The sequence below is a fragment of the Canis lupus genome, chromosome 19 (assembly GCF_011100685.1).
Source record: "Canis lupus familiaris isolate Mischka breed German Shepherd chromosome 19, alternate assembly UU_Cfam_GSD_1.0, whole genome shotgun sequence".
Classification (NCBI taxonomy): Eukaryota; Metazoa; Chordata; class Mammalia; order Carnivora; family Canidae; genus Canis; species Canis lupus.
The window spans coordinates 47329093-47352647 of record NC_049240.1 but is presented as its reverse complement, the minus strand read 5'-3'; the positions used below and the strand labels follow the sequence as shown (position 1 = coordinate 47352647).

General features: G+C 39.4%; 1 protein-coding gene across 2 annotated transcripts in view; it reads right to left on the bottom strand.

The window, feature by feature from the left end:
• The window catches only part of ARHGAP15 (Rho GTPase activating protein 15), a 609765-nt gene that overhangs the window by 107834 nt on the left and 478376 nt on the right, over positions 1 to 23555 (bottom strand). For both annotated transcript variants that reach the window (XM_038565114.1, XM_038565115.1), the window contains one exon: positions 19975 to 20109. In XM_038565114.1, coding sequence (XP_038421042.1) covers positions 19975 to 20109 — 135 coding nt within the window. The remainder of the gene's footprint in view (positions 1 to 19974; positions 20110 to 23555) is intronic.

Here is a 23555-nt window from a genome sequence, read left to right as displayed (position 1 = left end):
CATCTCACACACACTCATACCCACACCCACACACCCACCACGTGTAGTATATTCGCAATATCATACTCAGAGACTTCTGATGCGAGTCGGTGAGCTTGATAGTCACATTTCTATGGAGTTTTGGGAGTCCTTTTTCTTATGATACTTACAGGAGTAAGTATGAACATTCATTTTTCACCAGCAGATTGAAATTGTTTTCGGGATTTTCTTGTGTGATCATCTGACAAACTCTCACAACCAGGAAGTGTGCTGTTTCACTTGGAAAAAAGCAGGAGTAAATGGGAGAAAACGAACTCAAATTGGGCAGAAGGAAACTGACCATTTTGCCTCTTATCCCAATTGCCTCTCTCCTTTTTTTCTTTGCAAGTCAAAATTAAACACATCTAATTTGGGTTGACAAACACTTAATCATTTGGTTCTGAGAATGTAGTAAGTAGCCAGAGGATCTTTGTGCCTGGTGTTATGCTCCAGCAGAATGTAGGATTTTCAGATCCTCGTTACTGTGCATCACACGGACACCCCTTCTCCAGCCATGTGGATAAGTAACGGCAGACGATATGATACATAACTTAATGCTATACACAGACCTGAAAAAAAAACCTCTTTTCTGCGCATATAAATCTCCGTCCAGGCATTACACAACAGGAGTTTAAAATGTTACATGTAAATCATCCAGACTTAAGCTTCCTAGGAAACACAAACCATTCTCTAAGGACATATGAGAGCAGAACTTCAGAAGATGCTGTCTCACTGGGCAGAAAACAGCGGCTCAGGACCACCCTGGTGAGCAGTAATCAACAATGCAGTGGCCCACTTTATAAAGGCGTCAGACAGTCTGTAAGCAAAAAGGCAGGGCCTCCAACCGAGACGGGCCCTGCTAATAAGTGGCTTCTAGTAAAAAAGAAAAAAAAAAAAAAAAAGCTAGCTTGAACATATGCAACAGGTCTCATATCACAAAATATTTATTTCTTTAGCATTCTACCTCCTTTTATAGGGAGCTACTCCGTCAAGAGTGAGTCCCCCACGAACCTTCACACTCGCATGGGCTTTTGCATCTTTGTCATGCACTTGTAGGTATCACGCCACGTGCCTATTTCACCTACTGGGTGGTGACTTGCATGGAAGTGGCACCATGGCCTGTTCGGCCTCCAGGTCCCTAACTTCAGTGCCTGCTCAAGAGGCCATTTCCATACCTGTTTGGTGAAAAAGTCATTCTATTCCAGTACTTTTCTTAGCAATCCGGAAAAATCCCTTCAAATATGTTTTAGCTCATGTACCGATGCAACAAATGGGAATAGTACAGCTTTAAACATTTCACAAAGCATTAGCAGAAGAGATAATATATTTGAAAACACGTCTAAAATATTTTTTTTAAAAGCCATGTTTGCAAGGTGAGGGTTTGGGTATTTCTTGCAATATAAACTGAATTGTCTCAATAATAGAATCATTATACAATATACAATAGTGTAGTTGAATTTGACTTATTCTGACAGACAAAAGCCCTTTGGTCTTATATTAAAAATCATTAGAAATAATCTTATTAATTTGTACAATTTATATGGAACATTTGATGATAAAAATAACAAAGCAATTACTTGAGGAAGTACTGAAAATATTTCAATTTCCCTATAATTCTGACTTTATATCATCAAAAGTACCTCAGTGAGTGCCCGTACCTGCTGTGATAAGTAGAGAGACTAAACCACATTTTGTCAATAGGAGCAACTTGCACAAACCGGGTACACAAATAGAAAATAATAATGTTGAAGGAAGTATAATTAATTAATTCAAGCTTCAAGATAAGATCACTGGATCCTGCTGACCCTACATGTTAATCAGTTGATTGATTAATTGCTACAATCATAATAATTATATGGTACAAATCTAAGTACACTTAATGATAGTGTAGACTCAGAGTTACAAGTTCTTTTCAATCTGCATATCTTTTCTCTTTCTTGAATCAAGAGTTGGTTTCATTTACTTTAAAGATACCTTTTGGCTTTTAGAACTAGAAAGCTTATGTCAAATTTAGCCAAAGTTCAATTTTGCTTTTTGTGGTCATTTCTCGATGCTCTGTTGAAAATTTAAAACAATCTCATCCATGAATAGGAATTTTGTGTTACATATATGCATCAAATCTTAGTACTCTTTTTACCCGCAGGAATCCCATTTTTAGGCTCTCCTTTTTTTTTCCTACATGGACACACAATCAATATTATCTCATGGTATCTTCAATTTTGCCAAAATTTTCATTCTGATCACTCTCGACTTCTGATCAGCTATTCAGTATTTCAGTAGCCATATTCAGCTGAGTGACTGGAAGAATTTCTCTAAGCACAAAGGTGTGAACTGTCTTGCTGTTTGGTCCCACCTTCTACTGTATACAAAACAACTCATCATCATAGCTTCTCTGTTTCCCTTGGTTGTCAAGGTTGAAAACCTGACAATGACTGAATATCCAAGGTGTCATTAAATCTTTGCAACTTTCATTTATTTGTTTTTGGTAATTTTTCCTCATATGTGCCTTCTTTTCCTTTTCCTTTTTTTTTTTTTTTTTTTTTTTTTTTTTTTTTTTTTACAAAATAGAAATTTTTAAGCTGGTAAGCAGCATCTAGCTACCCGGTGTTTCTTACACTTTTGCATGCATACACATAAACTGTAGTGCTTATAAAAACAGATTCCCAGACTCCATCCCTAGAGACTATTTTTCAGAAAGTCTAGAACAGGGCCTCAGAATCTCTATGTTTAGTAGGAGTCCAAGTCAGTCTGATGCTACTGGTCTGTAGACGATACTTTGAGTAGCATTTATTCTATAACTTCTTAGGGTGTTTTTTGTTTGTTTGTTTTTGTTTTTTTGTTTTTCTCTGAAAATCTCCTGAGAATTTTGCTCCAGAGAACACACAGGTAAAAATACACCCAAATTTGGCCAACACTTTGGACGATGGATCTTAAGTCTCTTGCATATCCATGCATGTCAATTTCAGAATTTTGATATAGTATCATTTAATCACTTTACAGAAAGAAGAAAATGGGTCCCCAAGTGGATGGGACACTTGCCTAAGGTCACACTTGATTGGTAGCTGAGTGTAATACCAGGAAAACACAACAATTTTCTGCCTCCCATCTCTTCTCTTCAACACACCCTGCCAATTATCACCCCTCTAAAAATTTCTTAAAAACATAATTTTCTGCTTTTCACTACTTTCCTCAAAAAAAATTTTTTTTAAGATTTTATTTTTTCATGAAAGACACAGAGAGAGAGAGAGAGAGAGAGAGAGGCAGAGGAAGAAGCAGGCTCCCGGCAAGGAGCCCAATGCGGGACTCGATCCCGGATCCTGGGATCATGCCCTGAGCCAAAGGCAGACGGTCAACCACTGAGCCACCCAGGCGTCCCACTTTCCTCAAAAATATTTAAATGGTTTTTCATTGCTGTAGATTACATTTTAAATCCTTCTGTAGTATTGAATTCTCTACAATTAGTTAGTTGATTTATTGGCCAAATATTTACTTGGTGGTGTTTCCGAGGAAGGTACTGTGTTGGACAGGAGGATGCAGGATAAGGTAGGATAGCTGCCAGCCGCAGCCTTCATGGGATTTACGATGCTGGCTTACTCTGTGTCCTCCCCTTATCTTCTGCTGTTTCTGTATTCTACTCAGTTTCTCCATTTGGCCCCAAACAGCATCCTCATCTAAGGGCTAGAGCTGTTGCTAATGTTCTTTCCCTGGCTGGCCCTTCAAACTCCACATACACTGAATGACTCTCTGGTGAACCATTCCAACCACGGCCCTTTTATCTCCCTTCTGTAGGGAAGTGGTTGTCTTCATCACTCACTGTGCCACTAGATCACACGTGCTTGCATATTCCTCTCCAGTTCAGAGAATTTACCTCTTTAGGGTCCCCTGCAAGGAACATACATCTTGGCTTCGAGAAAGATGCTGTAATGTCAGCATGCTAAGAGAAGGAAGTGCCTGCTCTCCTCCTAGTTGGCTTTATGGAGGAGAAAGGACTGAAATCGGTGGTTCCCAAGTCTGTCCACACATCAGAATTACCAGAGGATTGTATTTCCCTAAAAAAAAATTCTGAACTCTGTCCCAGGCACAGTGAATCCAAGTCTGTGAGTAGGTCTAGGAATCTGTTTCCATAAAGGTGATTTGGGTGGAAACCACGTTTAGGATTAAGTAACTGAGTAACTGATTCTCAGACCTCTTACAACAAGGTCAGCTCACCTTCTTCCTACATTTTAGTTTTATTCTGTTTCTCTCTCTCTCTCTCTCTCTTCTTTCTTTTCTTTTTTTTTTTTCACCATTACAAAAGTACTTATGCTTAGTTTAGAAACTTGAAGAGTAGAGCAAGAGAGCACACAACTCAATGGCTGTATAAGCATTCGGAGATAATGTCTGTTAATATTTTGAAAGACTTTTAGTCTTTTGTCTACTTTATAAGTATTTACATACATATATAAAGATAGGTCCATACCATACACACTTATGTTCTATTTTAATATTTATTGGCATTTGACTCGGAGAAGCGATGTTTTCTGCAACACAATTTACAACTGTATAATATTTCATTATATAAATGTGCTATAATTTAACCTTCCCTAAGTTTGGACATATGTTAATTTTACACTTCTCATCATTATAAATATGATTTTGGAAAGCCAGTTGGTACACATGCTTATACATTTCTGTGAAAATACCTCAAGGTAAATTTCTAGATGTGCAATAGCCAATGCAAAGGTGCACATGTTTTCAAGCCTTTTGACACAAGCTAAAATCTTCTCCAAGAATGTTGTGGGAGTTCCAGTTCTAAGTAGCCAACAATTCTTGCCTCATCATGACCTTTAGCAAGGCATTTCCTCTATAGCCAGCTGTTTTTATACCATCAGTTTTTTTTTTTAATTTGACAGAGAGAGAGAGAGAGAGAGAGAGAGAGAGAGAGCACAGGCAAGGGGAGCAGGAGAGGGAGAAGCAGGCTCCCTGTGGAGCAGGGAGCCTGACATGGGGCTCAGTCTCAGGACCCTGGGATCATGACCCAAGCCAAAGGCAGACGCTTATCTGACTGAGCCACCCAGGTGCCCCTATATCAACAGTTCTATATAGGTATCATCAGGGTACACCCACGGCACACTTCACTGCATGGACACTGCAGCTCTTGCTAAGGTCATTACATTTTTGCCCATCATCCTTGTAGCTTGTCACCGACGTTAGAGAAAAGAAGACTCTAAACTAATTAATCTTTTGAAGTAAACTTAGATGAGATGTAACATAAAAGCTAAAAACCTGAGGCAGGAGAATGCTGTTTTCTTGTGCGATACCTTATCCTGGCCATCTGTTTAGTAAATATCTGGTTCCAAATAGTGTCAATTAAAACTGATGGCAAATCTTAATAACTTCTACTTGTGAATATCAGCAAGACCAACATTGCGCTACTTGTGTAGTTGTTATCTTTTGGCAGGTGAGGTACGTCCAGATTTTACACGGATACGCAGATTTTTACACAGAGAGTATCTGGAGAGTCTCTCTCTCTCTCTCTCTCTCTCCATCACTCTCTGTCTTTAATATGTCAGCACTAGTGATCCAGAACACCCACTGCTAAGCAAGTATGCAAGATACAGTGCTCCTCAGCATTGGGAAATCCCAAATCTGGGGCCAAAAGGTTTATAAATATAGTAATGAACCCTCTCGTGTCAAAAGTGAGCACTGTTTAACAGAGCAAGTAGGAATGGCCTTCAGGACGCATTGCAGCTGGAGCTGCTCCACTGGGAGAGAATGGAAACTTCATGATGGTGGTTGTAACCCCAGATCCTGGAAAGGCAATCTACTTCATGCTGCAAAGTAAACTAAAGGGAATGGCTGCTCACACACGGTCCTGGTGCCACCGACATAAGAAACACAGCAACAGGAGCAGAGAATTAGGAATTTGGTGGCAGATGGAAAGGTCTGCGGGAAGTGTCCACCCAGCTTTGTTTGGCCCATATTCTAAAACAACTAGAATAAACACTTAGTGTCATAATTTATACGCATATCAGTACCAATAAATCAGAATCGTGCAAACAGTCATGTTTATTATATTCTTGTTGCTTAATATTCATGACAGTAATTTATTTTTATAGTACAGTTTCACTGTTCTCCCCACCATTGCTCTGCAGTTGAGTCTGGCAAGTTGTCTGAGCAAGGGTTCAGGTAACCCTTTGAAGACTGCAAAAGTTCACTAGCCCGATCAAGATACTTTACTGCTCATTTAATTTTCCCCTTCTTGTCTCATAAACTTTTTAACCACCAAGATGAATTCTCTGTAAATTATATAGTAATAGTACTTTGACATATAGAAAATACAAAGACTAGAGTCGGCATATTCTTCTGAAGGGAGTTGTAGGACAGAGCTTAAAAGACAGATAAGAGTATTTGAAGAATTGTGAGCAGTTAATCCTTAAATTCACTACCAGCAAAATGGGTTAAATTAAGCAGCTTCCACCTGTCTTCTTCACCTCCTCACCAACAACCCCCTTCCCACCCCGATGTCAGCAGTCTACTGCTGCTCATTACCATTAAAGAGCAAAAATTTAAAGGTGGAATTATATGAAACAACTACCACAAGGCACATTATGTTTTTATATTCACCTGGAGCTGGTGCTACAGAGATGAGTAAGACATAGCTCCTAACCCAGAGATGCTCCGGTCAGACCAAAGGATGGCAAGTGATATTGTATTCTTCTATACCTAGACGTGACCCTGCTTTACTCCATTTCATATGTAAAAATTCAACAGAGATAATTTACAATTACTCATCAGAGAAAAGACTTAACAAACATACAAACCTGGAAAATCACTTCTATAAAACAAACAAAAAAAATTCCCAATGAAGGACACTCCCATGATCTGTGTACCTTTCTCTATGTTTTCTCCATTACAACAAAGATGTTAAGCATTTTTGAGCAAGAGGAATAATATCACTGAGTGTGAGTAGACACAGTATCAACTCCTAGCTATAATTGGGGTTTATCCGCTATGAGTATGATGGGTTGAAACACTGATTTTAGTTTGTAGACCCAAAAATGAAAATCATTTCTGGCACCTGACATAAGAGGTAAAGCAAAGTTTTTGCTGTAGTCCTACTTTTCTTTTCTTTTTTTTTTTTAAAGATTCATTTGTTTATTCATGAGAGAGAGAGAGAGAGAGAGAGAGAGAGACACTGAGAGAGAGAAAGGCAGAGACACAGGCAGAGGGAGAAGGAGGCTCCTTGCAGGAAGCCCGATGCGAGACTCGATCCTGGATCCCAGGATCACGACCTGAGCCAATGGCAGGCGCCCAACCCCTGAGCCACCCAGGTGTCCCTAGTCTTACTTTTCAATTACATAATGCCGATGATGAAAGTTATGAAAAATCTTATGATGTCATTTCTTATTTCACTTGCTAGCAAAGGTAGTGAGGACATAGTGCCCTGTTTCTACACACACTTTACGCATTTTCTTCTCCGTTAGGTGTGTTTGAATTGCACTGGTGTTTAGTTTTATTTATTTATTTATTTGTTGTTGGTTTTTTTTTTTTTTTTTTTTTTTTGGTGTTTAGTTTTATATTTAAAAGTTTTTTCCAGTGACCCAGGCACAAGAAATGATAACCTGAAATGTTGCTGGGGATACAGAAAGCAACACAAAATTTTGTCGCTTTTGTTTTAAATTGTATGGTTGGGACAATCTTTTTTCAAATAAGCAATGAAGGGTTTATCTCTGTATTAACATGATTCTGTTAGTTAGCCATATTTTTGATTCAAAGTAATTCTAAAAAATTGTTCAAAAATCTAAAGAGTTCCACTTTGTAAATTAGGGATGCCCTCTCTCTAGAATTCTTGCTACTGGCACAATATTTGAAATTCTTCCCCAAATGTTGTAAACTATCTCTAAATGCCCCATTGTCCCAAATGCCTTCCAGACTTCAAGGGCATGGATGTGCAGAGATTGTTCAGATCTGCAAATGTCATAATGCTGAGAGGAAGGCTGAATTATAAGACGGAAGCATTTGTAATTAAACACTTGGGTTTTAGTCCCAGTTGCAGTTGTCCTGTGATTCAGGTGAGCTAAGTTCTGTGGATATGCAAAAGGGAAAACAGCAAAACTCCCCTACTGGTGTCATGAGGAGGAGAGCATGGCGGTACAGGGTTGTATGCACAGTTCTGCATGTAAGTTTAAAAATGCACAAACTTCACATGGGAGAGAAAGGGGTACAAGTGACACCTGGGACTTTACATTTAATTTCAGATTTCAATAATATAATTAAATAGCATTAATAAGGAACTAATTAAATTTTGTGTTGCAGTAATAGAAAGCTATTGCCAGAATAAGGGAGGGAAGTTATACTGATAAAGTTATACATTTAAAACACTCCACTAAAGTCTGGTTTATGTCATGGACAGTGTTTTTGTCTCCCCGAAATGAATATATTGAGACCCCAACTCCCAAGGTGATGGGATTTGGAGGTAGGGCCTTTGGAAGACAATTAGGTTTAGAAGAGGTCATGAGGGTGGGACCCCACAATGGAATTAGCATCTTTATAAGAAGTGGAAGAGACTGGAGCTTGCTTTCTCTCCACCACATGAGCATGCAGCGAGAAGACAGCCCCTCTGCAAGCCACAAAGAGGGCTCTCCCCAGGGGTGTCTGGGTGGCTTAGTCTGTCTTCGGTTCAGGTCATGATCCTGGGGGTCCTGCATCCAGCTCCCTGCTCATTGGGAAGTCTGCTTCTCCCTTTGCCCCTCACCTGGTTCATGCATTCTCTCTCTCATAAAAAAATAAAATCCTTAAAAGAAAAAAAAAGAGGGGTCTCGCCAGAACCCAGCGCTGGTTCCCTGATCTCAGACTTCCAGCCTCCATAACTGTGAGAAATAAATTTCTGTTGCTTAAGTCATTCAGTCTATGGTATTTTGTTATGGCAGCCTAAGCTCTCTAAGACAATTTCTAAACTTTAGAGGGCTATGCTTGGAGGAGTGTGAAGGGTCTGGAAACATTAATTCTTGAGGATTATTGAAAGAATAGAGAAAGGAAGGTGACCACTGAATAGGGGATGCAGTTTATGTTTTTGGTCTTCTCAGATATTAAGGGACTAGTAGAGAAAGAGGCTGCTTGGATTCTGACATTGACCAATGTGAGTTTCCCAGTTATGGTCTAACTGCTCTGTTTTTCCCCTTTGTGGAGGGCTTTGGATCTTCTGCTCAGCTAATACTGCTCCATATTCATTCAGGGATCCAGCTCTCAGAAGCACTGAGCATTACAAATTCAAACATAACAGACAGGGGCTTCTGAGGTCTTTCTGTGTCTAGTATTTGCTCAGGATCATTCCATTTTTTTTTTTCCTAAAACATTTTTATAACAGAGCACAAAGAAATAGAAATTTCCAAAAAAAAAAAAAAATTCTGAATGAGGTAATAGTTCCTTCTTAGGTGCCAATTAGATATTCAGAGAATAACACACAAAAATTGTCAAAGAACAGTCTTACCATTGTGCTTAGGTAGGGACTTGGAGGAAGAACTCCAAAAATCATTGATTTCAGCTGTTGGTAAGACTGTATCCACTCTCCATCAGCAGGACAGATGGCAATAATTAGGTCTGCCCATCCCTTACTTGGCAGAGGAATGGACTTGAGATCTCAAAGAGTCAACTTTTCACTGGCTGGCCACTCCAAGTGAGAAGAAAAGAGAAAGGGGCCAAGAGCTGCCTGGTTAAACAATAATCATGGACTCAGGGCCTTAGGCATTTGACCTTTTGGAATTTCCAACTTTAGGCAGTAATAAAGATGTTGCATGAAATAAAATGGCGACAGGGACTGCACATTTAAATGGAAGACTACAAGTCAACAAAAGGAGGAAACTGTCATAATTATCCAATAAAATTTTTTTATAGTTCATGGATTTTTAAAAATCTATTTTTGTCCTCACCTTCCAAACATATTACTTTTACTTTTAAAGCCAGTACAGCTACTTGTTTTCCATCAAAAGGTACCCACTTTCCATTTGTCGGGTTCCCAAAGTGGAGGTAGACAATACGTAAGTCAATGGTTAGGGGGAAATTCCATTCTCCAAATGACATGGCAGTTCTCCACGAGACGACTCTGGATTCTGCAGTTCCAACAAGAGCAGAACTCCCCCAGGCGGCTGGAGTACTCCAGCAGCCATCATCAGGGCTATTAGTTTTAACTCTCGACCACAGTGTAGAATGAGCCTAATGAAAAAATGCCACATCTCAAGGAGCCCACCATAGTCCTAGAAATTAATTGAAAAAGATTATTTCATGGACAGAGCAGTGGAGAACTAAAAGGACTGGGGCTTGAGCACATAAAGGCATGTGAGTGTGTGTGAGCCAGTTAAGAGAAAATCGGGTATGTTATCAGGTAAACGTTCCACCCAGTTTTTGAAAATAGCTCATAGGAGGTTAATATGGAAGTTCTCTTAAAATAATTGTAATAATAATAATAATTCTACTTTTTAAAAGCTGGAATATCAAAGTGTGAGAGCTGAAAAAGAAAAATAAGATATTTCAGGTTGGTGCAATGAATATATGTGTGCACACGTGCATATGGGGAGGGATGACTTCTTATTTAATAGAGTTTAGTGGATGACTTTTTAAATGTTTTTATATGTGAGAAAGATGCACAATGCTATGAATATTTACACAAGCTGGTGTATAGATTCCCTGCCATACCCTAAACTCTCACCCACCCATGAGTTTATAATTTTCATAGGCCGAAACACAGGATACACTATGAAGCAGCTAAGTTCCCAACCGGAAGAAGGCTTTACTTTGTAGTTGTCTCTTCTGGTGCCACTGTGAGTGTCACAGATTTACTAATATTTGATAGAAGCAAGGCAGTGTCAGGTTGGAGAAGCAGTTTGGCGTCTGAGTTACAATTAAGATGTACGTCCTATAATAAAGTGACAGATTTTGGATGAATCAAGTGGGGTTGGACTTGGGAATGGCTGCCAGAACCAGTAACAAATGTCCTGAGATACAGAAAGTGGAAGTCCCTGGATTGTGAACCAAGATGATATCTTGTAATACTATCTTAAACATGTTTGGTACGGTTTGGAATTCTGGAAACAAATATTAAAGCAGAACCAAGATGGTCATATGTGTCACTTAAGACAGCTTTCCCGGAGGCATGGGAAGATGTGGGAATGGGTAGAAAGGTCATTGGAGAGTGTGGTCTTCTGTATAGTCTGATTGTACTCTAATTTAATAATACTAGCTAACATTCACCGTATACCACAGGCCAGGAAATGTATAAGTACGTGCTTTGCTGCTGTTAGCATTCCATTTAATTCTCTCAATCCCCACAAGGGACATACTGTTTTTACATCCATTTTATAGATGTGGAAATTGAGGTGGGGGGGGTTTAAGAACTTGTTCAAGGTCTTACAGGTAGTAAATAGTGGGGTCAGCATTTTAATGAAGTGATAATATGTGGTGATATGTCGTGTAGGTAAAAATTTTAGCTTAGTTGATAGAGGAGATCTCAAGGGGAAGTTAACACAAGAATGGAAATCTGGGGCAGCCCAGGTGGCTCAGCGGTTTAGCACCACCTTCAGCCCAGGCTGTGATCCTGGGGACCCGGGATCGAGTCCCACATCGGGCTCCCTGCATGGAGCCTGCTTCTCCCTCTGCCTGTGTCTCTGCCTCTCTCTCTCTGTGTGTCTTTCATGAATAAATAAATAAAATCTTTAAAAAAGAATGGAAATCTGGGACTTGCCACTGATAGAAGAATTCAGCAAAGATCCTGAATGCACTGGGGATGTTCAAAGAAGAACCGATAGACATCAATGGGCTTGAATGAAATGCGCAAATCAAGAAGTCCAAGAACTTGTGAGTGACCAGAGCATGTAGAAATTTGAAGATCTTGCAAAGAATGTGACTTTTCTTCAAAATGAAATCGTAAGCCATTTGCATTTTACTTAGTCCCTACTACTAGAATCATATGTATTGAGTGAGAATGAGGAAAAAAAAAAAAAAACTTACTGGTAAATTAGAGGGAGCCATTCTCCTTTGGGAGATGTGGCCAGAGTCAGAGTGGGTGGTGGGTGTGCAGGCAGGTTTTTGGAAGATCCCTCAGTGGTGATGACAATGTGGTATCAACCTAAATGAGAATGTGAAATGAGGCAGGAGCCTCGGTGTAGAATAAAAGGCCACAAACTCTCGATTTCATTAACATCTATGATGCAGTGAACCTGATAACAGGCAATGAAAACCAGTCACTTAAATCTACCATTAGAGGAATGGCTTAAGGTAACTGTTTTTCACCAAGATATTGAGGAGAAATTCTGCATTTTGTTATGTATTTTTTAAAAGCATGTCTGTTCAGTTGGAGCAGGGATGCTCAGGAAGCTGACTCATGAAGGCTGACTGGCTGCTTGCTCAGTTTGAAAAGTTTAATGCTTTGAAAGTGACCTCTTAAGGATATGGAAGAAAGGAGTGCAAGTAAAAGGAAAATTTTAAGGAAAAGCGAAAAAGCAAGCACCACATTTTCTAATGGAGCTGATATCTTACCACTCAATTAATTTCAGAGTCAAGGCCCAATTTGAGTTCTGAATCACCTTCTAGTTTTACTTATAAAAGACTTTTCATTAAGCCAAATTAAGTAGATGGAGGTCCAGTTGTTTATTATGTAGCACTAAACCATTCCTACAAAAAAACACCTGTGCAAGCCATTTGGCTCTAGTCAACTATTTTTTTTTACAATTTAATTATGAATATAATTAGAATGAGTTAAGAGACAGGCTAGGCATCAGCCATAAAACTTCTAGTTTGCTAGAACACACACACACACACACACACACACACACTGATTAAAGAGCAACAACAACAAAAACCCCCACCAACTCTGTGAGAATGTTAGCTTACAGTGGAAATGTTAGTGGAAGGGGAGTACTTGTAAAATCTACCTTTATTTTAATTTCAAATTTCCTTGAAACGGTGCTATCGAGAATATTTTTATAATCCATTATTTTGACATCTCTGGTTTCTTTGGGGTGACCCTATAAACCCTGCTTTTTTACTTTCTACAGTTTTAAGGCAATTTGTCACTATCATGCGTTCAATGTTTAGCAACTGTTTGTAGTCAAGTGCCTTGCAAGCTCTGTTTCTTTTCTCCCAAAGAGTGTCATCACGGAGTTGATGATGCATCAGAAACAGTTTGACCAAAGGGCAAGATAAAGTCAAGAGTAAAGAAAATATTTGCAAATATACTTGACTGGCTTTTTTCCCCAATTACTTATTGAAAGCATACTTTAAAGGTAAAATGGCATGATGGCCATAGGGGGGAAGAAAAAAAACATTAGAACATGCAATAGATACTTTTCTGCCATAGGGCAACGCCTCTAAGTTAAATCATTTTTATATGAGGATAATGTGACTGATAGAAACACAGGACTGTGAGTTGTATTTAAGGACTCTGATGGGGTATGCTCTACCTTTGGTGTATTTTAATGGTGCTCAGTGAGTCTCATGGATATCATGTCTCACAATTTGTTTTACTGCTTAATTAATCAGTGTTTGCAAAAACTGGGCATTAAAAATATATCACCTTTAAATGCATGTGTGCTTTTAAATTGAGGAGTTATATGGAACATCATCATTGTTTCATTTTATCCCTGGCTTGCCTAACCTCTAAGTGTCACATACATAGGTGCCTATTTTGTGTGTATGAATCTACATAAAATAAACATGATACATGAAATAAGCATTTTATATATATAATAATATATAAATAGAAGTACTACCTACTAAAAATAAGTAATATATAATATTCATATATATACAAAATATTTACTTCAGAAGCCTGGAAAAAATGACAAAGGAACCAGAAGGTCATTTCGATCCGGTAATTAGCACCCATTGCAATCCCATGATGGTAAATATACAGAGCATTGCTCAGGGGTGGAAGGAAACATAATTATGTTTGCACACAAAGGCAACTTTGGAAACTCAGAATACAATAAACCAACAACTGCGCACTCACAGTTTCTAGTGAGAGCAGCAAAGAGCTGAGGTGAAGGTGCCTAAAATGAAATTATCAGACAGTCCTTGAATAAATGAGCTTTGAGCCAGGCTTGAGTCAAATCTCTAAGCCTATCCCTCACAAATGATAAAGAACACATCTCGTAAGTAAACACATGAGGTAATTTCTCTTTACTTCCATCTCATCTACTAATCAGGCTATGGTTTCACTGTCATCTCGACCCCTATGATCATTTGGATTTGAAGGAAGGCAGATGGAAATCGACAGACTAACAGCTTTTTGTGGCATGGAAATAGAGTTCTTGCTACCTGTGTGAGCTATGAGAGGGAAAAGTTTGTAATAGGTCAAAAATGGCCCACAAAGATGTCCACACCTTCATTCCCAGTGCCTGTGCGTATGTTACCTCACATAGCAAAAGAGATCTTGCAGATGTGATAAAGATGAGGACCTTGAGATGGGGGGAATGATACAGGATTATTCAGGTTGGCCCAAAGTAATCATGAGGGTCCTCAAAAGTGGAAGGAGGCAGAAGAGAGGCAGAGGGGGACGTGGCTATGGAAGAGATCAGAGCCATGTGACTTAGTGTTATTGCTGCCTGGGCAGGTGGAGGCCGAGGACCACTAGCTAAGGCATGCGGGCAGCTTCTAGATGCTGGAAGAGGCAAGAAAATGTATTCTTCCCTAGAGCCTCCAGGAAGGAACTTGGACCTGCTGACACTTTGCGTTTAGCCCAGTGAGGCCAGTGTCAGACTCCTGTCCTATGAGATAATACATTACTGTTATTTTAGGCCACTCGTTTGAGATAATATGTAATGGTAGCAATAGGAAACTAATATACACGTCCTCTGGAAAACGTGGTGCTAACTCGGAAAGCAGAAACAAATCCCCGGCTGAGCACCCGGAAGCAGTACTGGCTTGTTGCATGTTGTAATTTGATACAAGTGAAAAACTGCAGAAAAGAAGACTAATCCAAGGTAAGCTTGAAGGTGTTACTTATGTGAAATAGGAAAATAACATTGGGTATAACTAAATCGATTTCAAAAGGGAATGGGTGAGCAATTGGTCATAAAAATAATAGAGTAAAGGGTCCAAAATACATTTGGAGAGGACAACATTAAACCACGGGTGACTTTAACGTTGAGTAGTAAATATTGAAATATTGCCCATCTTTGGAAAGCTCTACCTTATTTCTAACCTTAAACTTCATTATCGAAACTTCTGATCCTTAAATTTAATTCTAACCTTGATTTAAAAAAAGAAAGAAAAAAAAATTGGTTGTGGTCCTATCTAGCGCATATAGGTCTTATATAGGAAGACATAACACACACGTATTTGTCAATAGCTGGTTAGTTATCCTTCGAGTGAGATTTCTTCTTTTTTTTTTTTTTTTTTTTTTTTGAGATTTCTTCTAAATAGTCCCCCAAAGGCAACATATGATGATGGCAAGTATTCATGTTTTAGAGTCTGGAATTGAATGTTAAATCTAATCTTTTGAGCCATGTGAGCTTGGGAGATATTTTATGACTTGCTTTACTCCTCTGAAGAATTTCTTTCTTTCAAATCATTTATTGAGTACCTAATATAGAGTAAGGAAAATGTTATCCTACTTAATTCTCATAGTAACATTATGAACCAGAAATTATTTTCCACATGATCTTTCTACTTCTCTAATATCTTCTGCTTTGTTATTTTGAGGATTAAGTGAGATAATTGTAAAAAATGCCAACAAGTTTTTCTCCTCTCTTTCCCTGTCCCAGGGACTTGGGAAAAGTGCAGACATTAAATCAAAAAAGACTCTACTAGTCCCTATTCTTTAGATGTGTAGAGTTACCAGAACGAAAAAAAAAATAGGAATAGAGGTAGGCTTAGTACATTTCCTAGGATTTAGATATACTGGAAATGTCCAGACCCCCTGCAGGACTTTAGCCCCAAGATTGCATCACAGATCATAAAACTCTATAGCTGTGTTTTTGTCCTGAGTTCACATTTACAGTACTAATACTGCTTTCAGCACAAGTCATTTCCAGGGAATTAAGTCCTTGCAGTCAGTGGGTTAAATCCCTACGAAATAACCTGCGGTGACCCAGTTGCATTGACCTCAAATATAGAATTTCAGATCAATAGCTGCAGTACTTGGATTCTGAAATATAAAACAATCTCTGGTGTTTTTGTTACCTCAATGAGTGTTATCAGACAGGGGATCGCTATGGCAATTACAGGTTCTTATCATATTAATGTTTGTGTTTGGTCCAAAAAGAAACTACTTAGAAAAAGTAAATGCCTTCTGTTCTTTTTTCTCAGAATATGTAATGATGACTTTCAAACATATAATGAGAATTAACAGTAATTCCAATAGCACAAGTGGTCATTAATTGCTTGTACATGAAATAACATTTCCTCCTCAGAGGGCGAAGCATTCCAGTTGGAAGTGAAAATTCCTTTTGGTCTATTCACTTTTAAACTCTGTCATGAAAGGACAACAGATCTCTCAATCTCTCCCAAATAAAAATGTTAAGCCTTCACGAACTAGGATTGGGGGTAATGAAAGAGAAAAGGGAAATAATGTTAGAGTGACGTGAACCGTAACGTTGACTGGCATGGTGTTTTGCTAGTGTCTAACCAAAGAGCAGAAACCACTTCAAGTATATACACAAACAGAGGGAATTAATTCGATGCAGGGAACTGGTTACCCATGTGATGAAGAAGCTGAGAGCCAAGTAAGGAAGAGGGAAGTAACTGAGAAACCAGCCTCTGCAGGAAGCTCCTACCAGGCTGGGCAGGCAAAGAGATGAGGGTCCGCATCCCTGGTTGGCAGCGGGAGCTGGACTGGGCCTCTCCAGGCAAAGCTGAAGCTATGGAAAAGATGGACCCTCGGGTAGAGAAACTACTTGAGGCAGGTGGGTGGGCAAGGGAGAGGGGGTGGAGGACAAAACCAATGGACTAGCTAACCTTTTCCTTCCCTCTATCTCTGCTCCCTAATGCCAGGGCCTCCACTGGCTCCGGCAGCAGGAAGCCAGACTTCAAGAGCACCTGTGAAATGCAGCTGGCTAGGTCAACCCTCTTCCGTTATAGAGCAAAGAGTGAGGGGCAAAGATCTGATGGCCAAGAGGCCAAGAGCCAGCATATAAGGACACCTTCTCCATGACTTTCCTTTACCTGCTTGGTTCCTTTTTGTAAGAAAGCCAAGACCTCATGGGCAGGTCTATTGAGCTTCTCGCTATGTGGATTTCACAGGAGGCAGTGAGAGCTGTGATGAAACCCATCACCAATTTGGGGTTGGATATAAATGTATTTATCATTTTGGAATATTTTGTACTTGACTGGTGCACCATGTGCTAAAAATACCTACTCTGGTGTAGTTTTGCCATTGCCGAAAAGTAGATGGCCATTCTCCCATTGCTTAAAGATATTTAAATATGAACTACCACCTAGAGCTGAGTTTAGTTGAGTTTCGAACACCAGAACTAACTTCAAGATTCTTCCAAAAACACACGTGTTAGTAAACATAGGTCTCTGCCCGACATTGTAACGTATCTCCCCGCCCTACAACCCTGTCGGTTAGTCCTTCTATCTTACAGAGTAAGAAATAATTAAGTGCTATTTTGAGTTAGATAAAGGCAAGGTTGTTCAGGTTGATTCTCCTTGTCTTAAGCAATGAAGGAAAAACTGCCTCCTTGTTCTTATATTGCATTCTCAGAACACAGCTCCACTGAAGAAACACTGTGAGCATCTGCACGGTAGCTTACATTTTCAGAGGACTTTCTTAAACACTCTCTTTCGTTCTTGCTATAATCCATTTTATAGGTGTTGGCAAAAACTCTCCCAATAGCCATTAGTCACAATAGCACGTTGCCACCTCAATTCTGCTTTTTCCATTCTGACTATGCCAATGTTTCTAACATTCTGGGTTTTTTTTTTTTTTTTTTTAACCTTCTGTTAAGTGGAGATGGAGTCTAGGATCATGCAGAGATGGTCCTACTCTTTGTAGAGAGTCAAAGGACAGGCCCTCACATGGCTTCTGAGGGCCTGCTTCCCCTGTGTGTTAAGCTAAGGGAATGGCTTGCTTTACAGCTTTAGAATCAGGTGAACCACAGGGACCTGAAACGACGGGTGCCTATATCACAGCTCTCAAATCAGCGCATGTACAAGTATGCTTACAAAAACGTGATGCTCACCTAAACGCCTGGAGGCTGTGATGTGAAATCTGTAGGACTGCTTTAAATACATTTAATCAGAAATAGGTACCAAAATGAATGGTCCCCAACTTCCCACCAGAATAGTGCACTAGCATTGCCACTGATCTTTCATGTTTGTCGTGTTCCAAGACAGAATATTGAACTATGCTGTTATGGAAATGCAGGCTTATTTTTATTTATTTATTTATTTATTTATTTATTTATTTATTTATTTATGATACACACAGATTGAGAGAGAGGCAAAGACACAGGCAGAGGGAGAAGCAGGCTCCATGCAGGGAGCCCAATGTGGGACTCGATCCCGGGTCTCCAGGATCACGCCCTGGACTGAAGGCAGCGCTAAATCGCTAAGCCACCTGGACTGCCCTATTCCTCCTTTTAAAAAGTTGAGCCTGGGGACCATAAAATACCTTTCTCCTGGAGAAGCAGAAAGCTCTTGAAATAAAAAGTCATGACAGGGGATAAGAGCCCCAGCCTCACTTCAAAACCCACCATTAGAGCACCTGCTACTATCTTCAGCAAGAGCAACAATGACAACAAGAAAATCTGAAATTGTGAGCAGACAACAAGAGAGAGACCCTGGGAAGATAAACTTTGCTCTATTCCTCTTGATATCATTTGGTGGCCAGAACTGTAAACAAGCATGAAGACCGTGAAATGGGAAATGGAATAAAAGGGCATACAGGCCCCCCAAATCCCCACTCCCACTAATGGGAACACTGCACACACAGCCATCCGGTATCAGACCTCCTAAGCAGAGCTTTTTTTTTTTTTTTCTTGGAGATTTTTCTCATTTGGACTTTAATTAAGCTCCTGCCAGGCTTGCAAGCTTTTTAATTTTACCTTTCTTTCTTCTTTCTTTCTTTTCCCTCCTTGAATCAGCTTGCTTGCCAGGAAACTTTTCCCAAGCTGTCACAATTATAGTAAGTGTACCCCAAGATACTAAATTTAGGTGTACTAGTAGGTGCTTCTCGAAGCATCAGTAGCCAAAGTTTCCTTGTATTTGGAAAGATTTTTATTCATTCATTCATTCATTCATTCATTCATTTACTCATGTTTAACTTAAGCGTGTGTGCTCTAAATGCAAAAGCAATAGAAAAGGAAGCTTCACGGAGTGAGTGTACAGTGACGACTGGTTAGTATGTGATACAATCCAACCTCCTACAAAGTCACCAGTTTGCCAGAAGAAACCTGCCATTACTTAATTTAATATTACCCTGTTCATAAGCAAATTGTAGCTATTTACTAGTGTTGGTGGTTGAAGGCTGAGGGAGCCTCGAGAACATGATGCCTTAGCTGATGATTTAACACCTCTTTAACGAAAAGTCATGAAAGTCCCCTAAGTTCTTTTTCAGGACCCTTCTGTACTCAAACCCACTGCCAATTCCGAAGCCCTAAAGGCAGGTGCTGAGAATCCCAAAGGTGATCCCTTTGAAACAGATGCCACCAGGAGCTATTTTCACTGGAGGAGGTTTAAGTCAACCACTGGCCACTCTAACTAGGTTACCCATCCTTTTTTTTTTTTTTTTTAACAAACAACAACAACAACAACAACAAAAACCCACCCCAAACCAAAAACCAAAACCAAGCTCAGATAATAGTGCAGGGCCAGGAATAAAAATAAGCCATCCAAAACACACAACTGCAATGAAACACGTGGAGTGCTGGGGCTATCATCATCTCCATGATGACTATCACTGTCGTCCTTATTGTTTGCTTAATAATCCCAGGCTGCCAGGTTAGTGCACCAAGGCCTCCTGGCTGTGAGGTTACTTACTGATCGCCTCCACAAACCGCTCAAAGAAGCTGTAAGGGAAGAGCGGTTCAGGCAGCTCCCGGAAAAACATCTTCAGTGCTCCGGTGACAACGTGGATGTCCTCCCACTGGCTGTCGTCCAAATTCAGCTTCTCTTCTGGGAAAACACGAGGAGAAATGGAACAACTGGTTTTAATGAAACAATTACAAGACACTAATTATTATGTTAATGTTTGCCTACTATCATCAGCAACCGTTAACAGCCTTCTGCACCTAGAGGTTTGGTGCTGTGCATGGTTTTTTTTTTTTTTTTTTCCCCTTTTTCCGTAGGAAGGGAACATTTTCAATGGAATACCATCTGTAGGAATGCAGCTAACAAAAAAACAAGAGACACAAAGAGACAGTGCCATTGACACAGTATGTCAGATACATTTATTCCCATAATGCATCAGTATGAAAATTAGCATCACAGCTCAACATGATTCAAAGCTATTTGGTTTTGAGGCCGAGGGGCTAAGAGTTGCCAATGATGGCCGGCTCAAGGGACCGGCCTAAAGGCCTTGCTGAGCCAACAGGAGACATATGCTAAACATGGCAATAGAAAATGAGTTATTGCTTTACATGTGTTAGCCTTGCTATGTACAAGGGAATAATGGGTAACACTTTTTTTTTGCTTTTTTTTTTGCTGAATATAAAGTCAGCAAGGAATAGAATACTGAGTGAGAAAGGATATTAATTCCTTCTTACTGCTTCAAAAATATCTTTTTTTTTTTTTTTTTTTTTTTTTTTTTAGTTTCCATCTCAGCGAGGAAAATGTGCCCAGCAACAATATTAGACAGACCCCTGTTGGCCTACAGAGGCTATGCAAAGCTGTCAAAAATGATAACACACTAAAGACAAACCACAAGTGCTTACCAACTCCGCCTAGAAACAACAGACATGTTTGCTTGGGAAGCCTGAGTGAGCTGAGACATTTAAATATTAAAGACCATGAATGCCAAAGTGAAGTTTTTAGGAAAAACGAAGAGACGCTGGACAATGACTTTCTTCTTGTTCACCCTCGGAAGGGAAGGGAAGTCTGGAATCCTTCTCACCCAAGAAGCGGAGGTAGCAGGGTCTGAAAGCAACATCTTTACATACAACTAAAAGGAAGCAAGGCAGGGAAGCATTGCTGCGGATCCGTAGCACTTGCCCTTGTAAACGTGCAACATGAAAAGGATTTTGGACTCTGGGCTGAATAAAAAAATAAAGCTAATCATTTTAAACCACCTGGGGGCAAGGGGGGGTGGCAGTGAACTGAAAAGCCTGGTCTCCTGTCCAGAACTTAACAGCCATTTGGTCAACTGGAATTTTGTTTTTTTACCGATGTCTTGGGTTCGCATCCACCATGCCCCCTTGGAGTCAGTTTTATGAAGCAGAGGAGAATCTGCCCCCCAAAATGTAAGAAACGCTGAGAATTGTCACTGTAGGGAATCTCTGCATGGGCTGCTTTGCTAATAGTGTTCATGTCCTTTTAAAATCTTAGCCGAAATCTTTATCAGATCTCTTTTTCTAAATGGACTATTATCTCCAGGGCTGGTAAGTGACGTTCCTGTTCAATAGGATGTTTGCAAAGAGAAGGAAAGAAGGTGGATCTGTTTATTTCAGATGGGCTATTTTCTCCTTTTCTTTCCGTCTTCATTCTTACCTCAGTCATAACACAATAATATGATCCACAACAAAATCAGCGGAGGAGACCTTCTTTCTGCCCTGCAATCATTTTTGATTGATTGTATTTCAACAATTAGTCTTTTATTTGGCTACATACTATTGAAATAGGCCGACAGCATCTTAGCAGGCCAGCTTTAAACAGTCAACTGTTAACAATAGCATCAAAAAGGGAGACCTGATGGGGTTTACTGTCACTTTAAAGAACGGGGTTTTCACATTGTTGAAATCTGTCAGATATTTTGAAATGTCCCTCTCACTATGGTGCCACACCCCCTGCGTGCCCTTATAATAAAATTGGTTTTACTCCTGATTAAATCATTTTCTCCCTACCCACTACCATACTTCTCATAATGGACCTGTGCGCTCTACAGCTGGTGTTCTTCCCATGGTACCAATTCTTACTTTATCTTTTAAGCACTTTGCTGCTAAGATCTCATGCAGAGTGCTTATGTTTTGTTAAGAGCTTCATTCTTAGAGAAATAGCTTAACACATGTTCTAAAAATGTTGTACAACTTATTGCTTAAAACACATTTAGAAAATGTATAAGTACTGTAGCTTTGGCACTGAACTTTAAGTGGAAACCTAAACACACACACACACACACACACACACACACACACGCACATGTGCTCTCACAGACACAACTATCTTTACCAAAAATTTATCAGAAAAGTCCAAGACAAAAATGCCATCTTGGTGCACACGTTCAAGATCGCCAAAGGAAAGTGTTCGGGAGGTAAAAAAGGGAATGATTTTATCTGGTGCAAGAAAACAATAAGAACAAACAATTGCTTGACCATTGATATTTGTCACCTCCAAATAAATATCAGTTAATTCAAGTGATTCTGAAAATGGGATATTTCAATATACATTAAAAAAAAGAAAATTTGCCAATCAATAAATACCATTTGATTGTATCCACTTGAAATAACAAATAATATCAATATTGACTTGTATTACTTAAACCAGCGTTCCCACTATGTACTTTTCATTCAAAAAATAAAACAATGTGTAGTCCTCCACAAATAGCTTAAATAAATAATATGACAGGCAATTGGAAAGAATTTTTTGAACTATAAAATCTAATTTTTATATTAAGTTTTTTCATGACCAACCTATAAGATTACTTGTGAACCAGAGGGCTTTAAGGAATATTTTCCAAGGCCACTGTGATTTGTCTATACATGCAGTTATATCCATATACAAAATGAACCAACCAAAATTGCATCTTGATTTTAACAGGTATCATTATAAACACATTTGAATAGACACACATTTGGTAGACACTTTCTAACTCATCTGCGTGAGTGATGGTGACGCCTTACGCTTCTCCCTTTATTCAGTAGAGCAAGGTTTCTCAACAGTAAAGCACTATTAACATTTGGCACTAGCTAATTCTTTGTTGTGGGGGCTGTGCTGTGCTACTAGGATGTTTAGGGGTATCACTGGTCCTAATTCACTAGATGCCAGGAGCACTTCCCAGTGGTGATGATGAAACACCCCCAGATATTGCCAACTATCTCTCTCGGGAGCACAGCATTATCCCCAATTGAGAACCACTAGAGTGAGCCATAAGAATCTATAGAAGTTATCCAATAAATATTGATTTTTGAACATTACCTGAGGTAGACAGAGAACTAAAAAACTACATACACTCATACTGAGATTTCTTTACTAAGAACTTAAGAATTGGCTATTATAATGGACAAAGTCAAAACCTTTTATAGAATAAAGTTAATGCGACCACACTCCAGGGTGCTTTGCAACAAAAGCAATAACCATTATTTAGTGCTTACACTATACAGGGACTATGCTATGCACTTTAGATTCATTATCTAACATAATTGTCTCAATAAGACAGTGAGGTCCATACTATTGCTATCATCATCTCC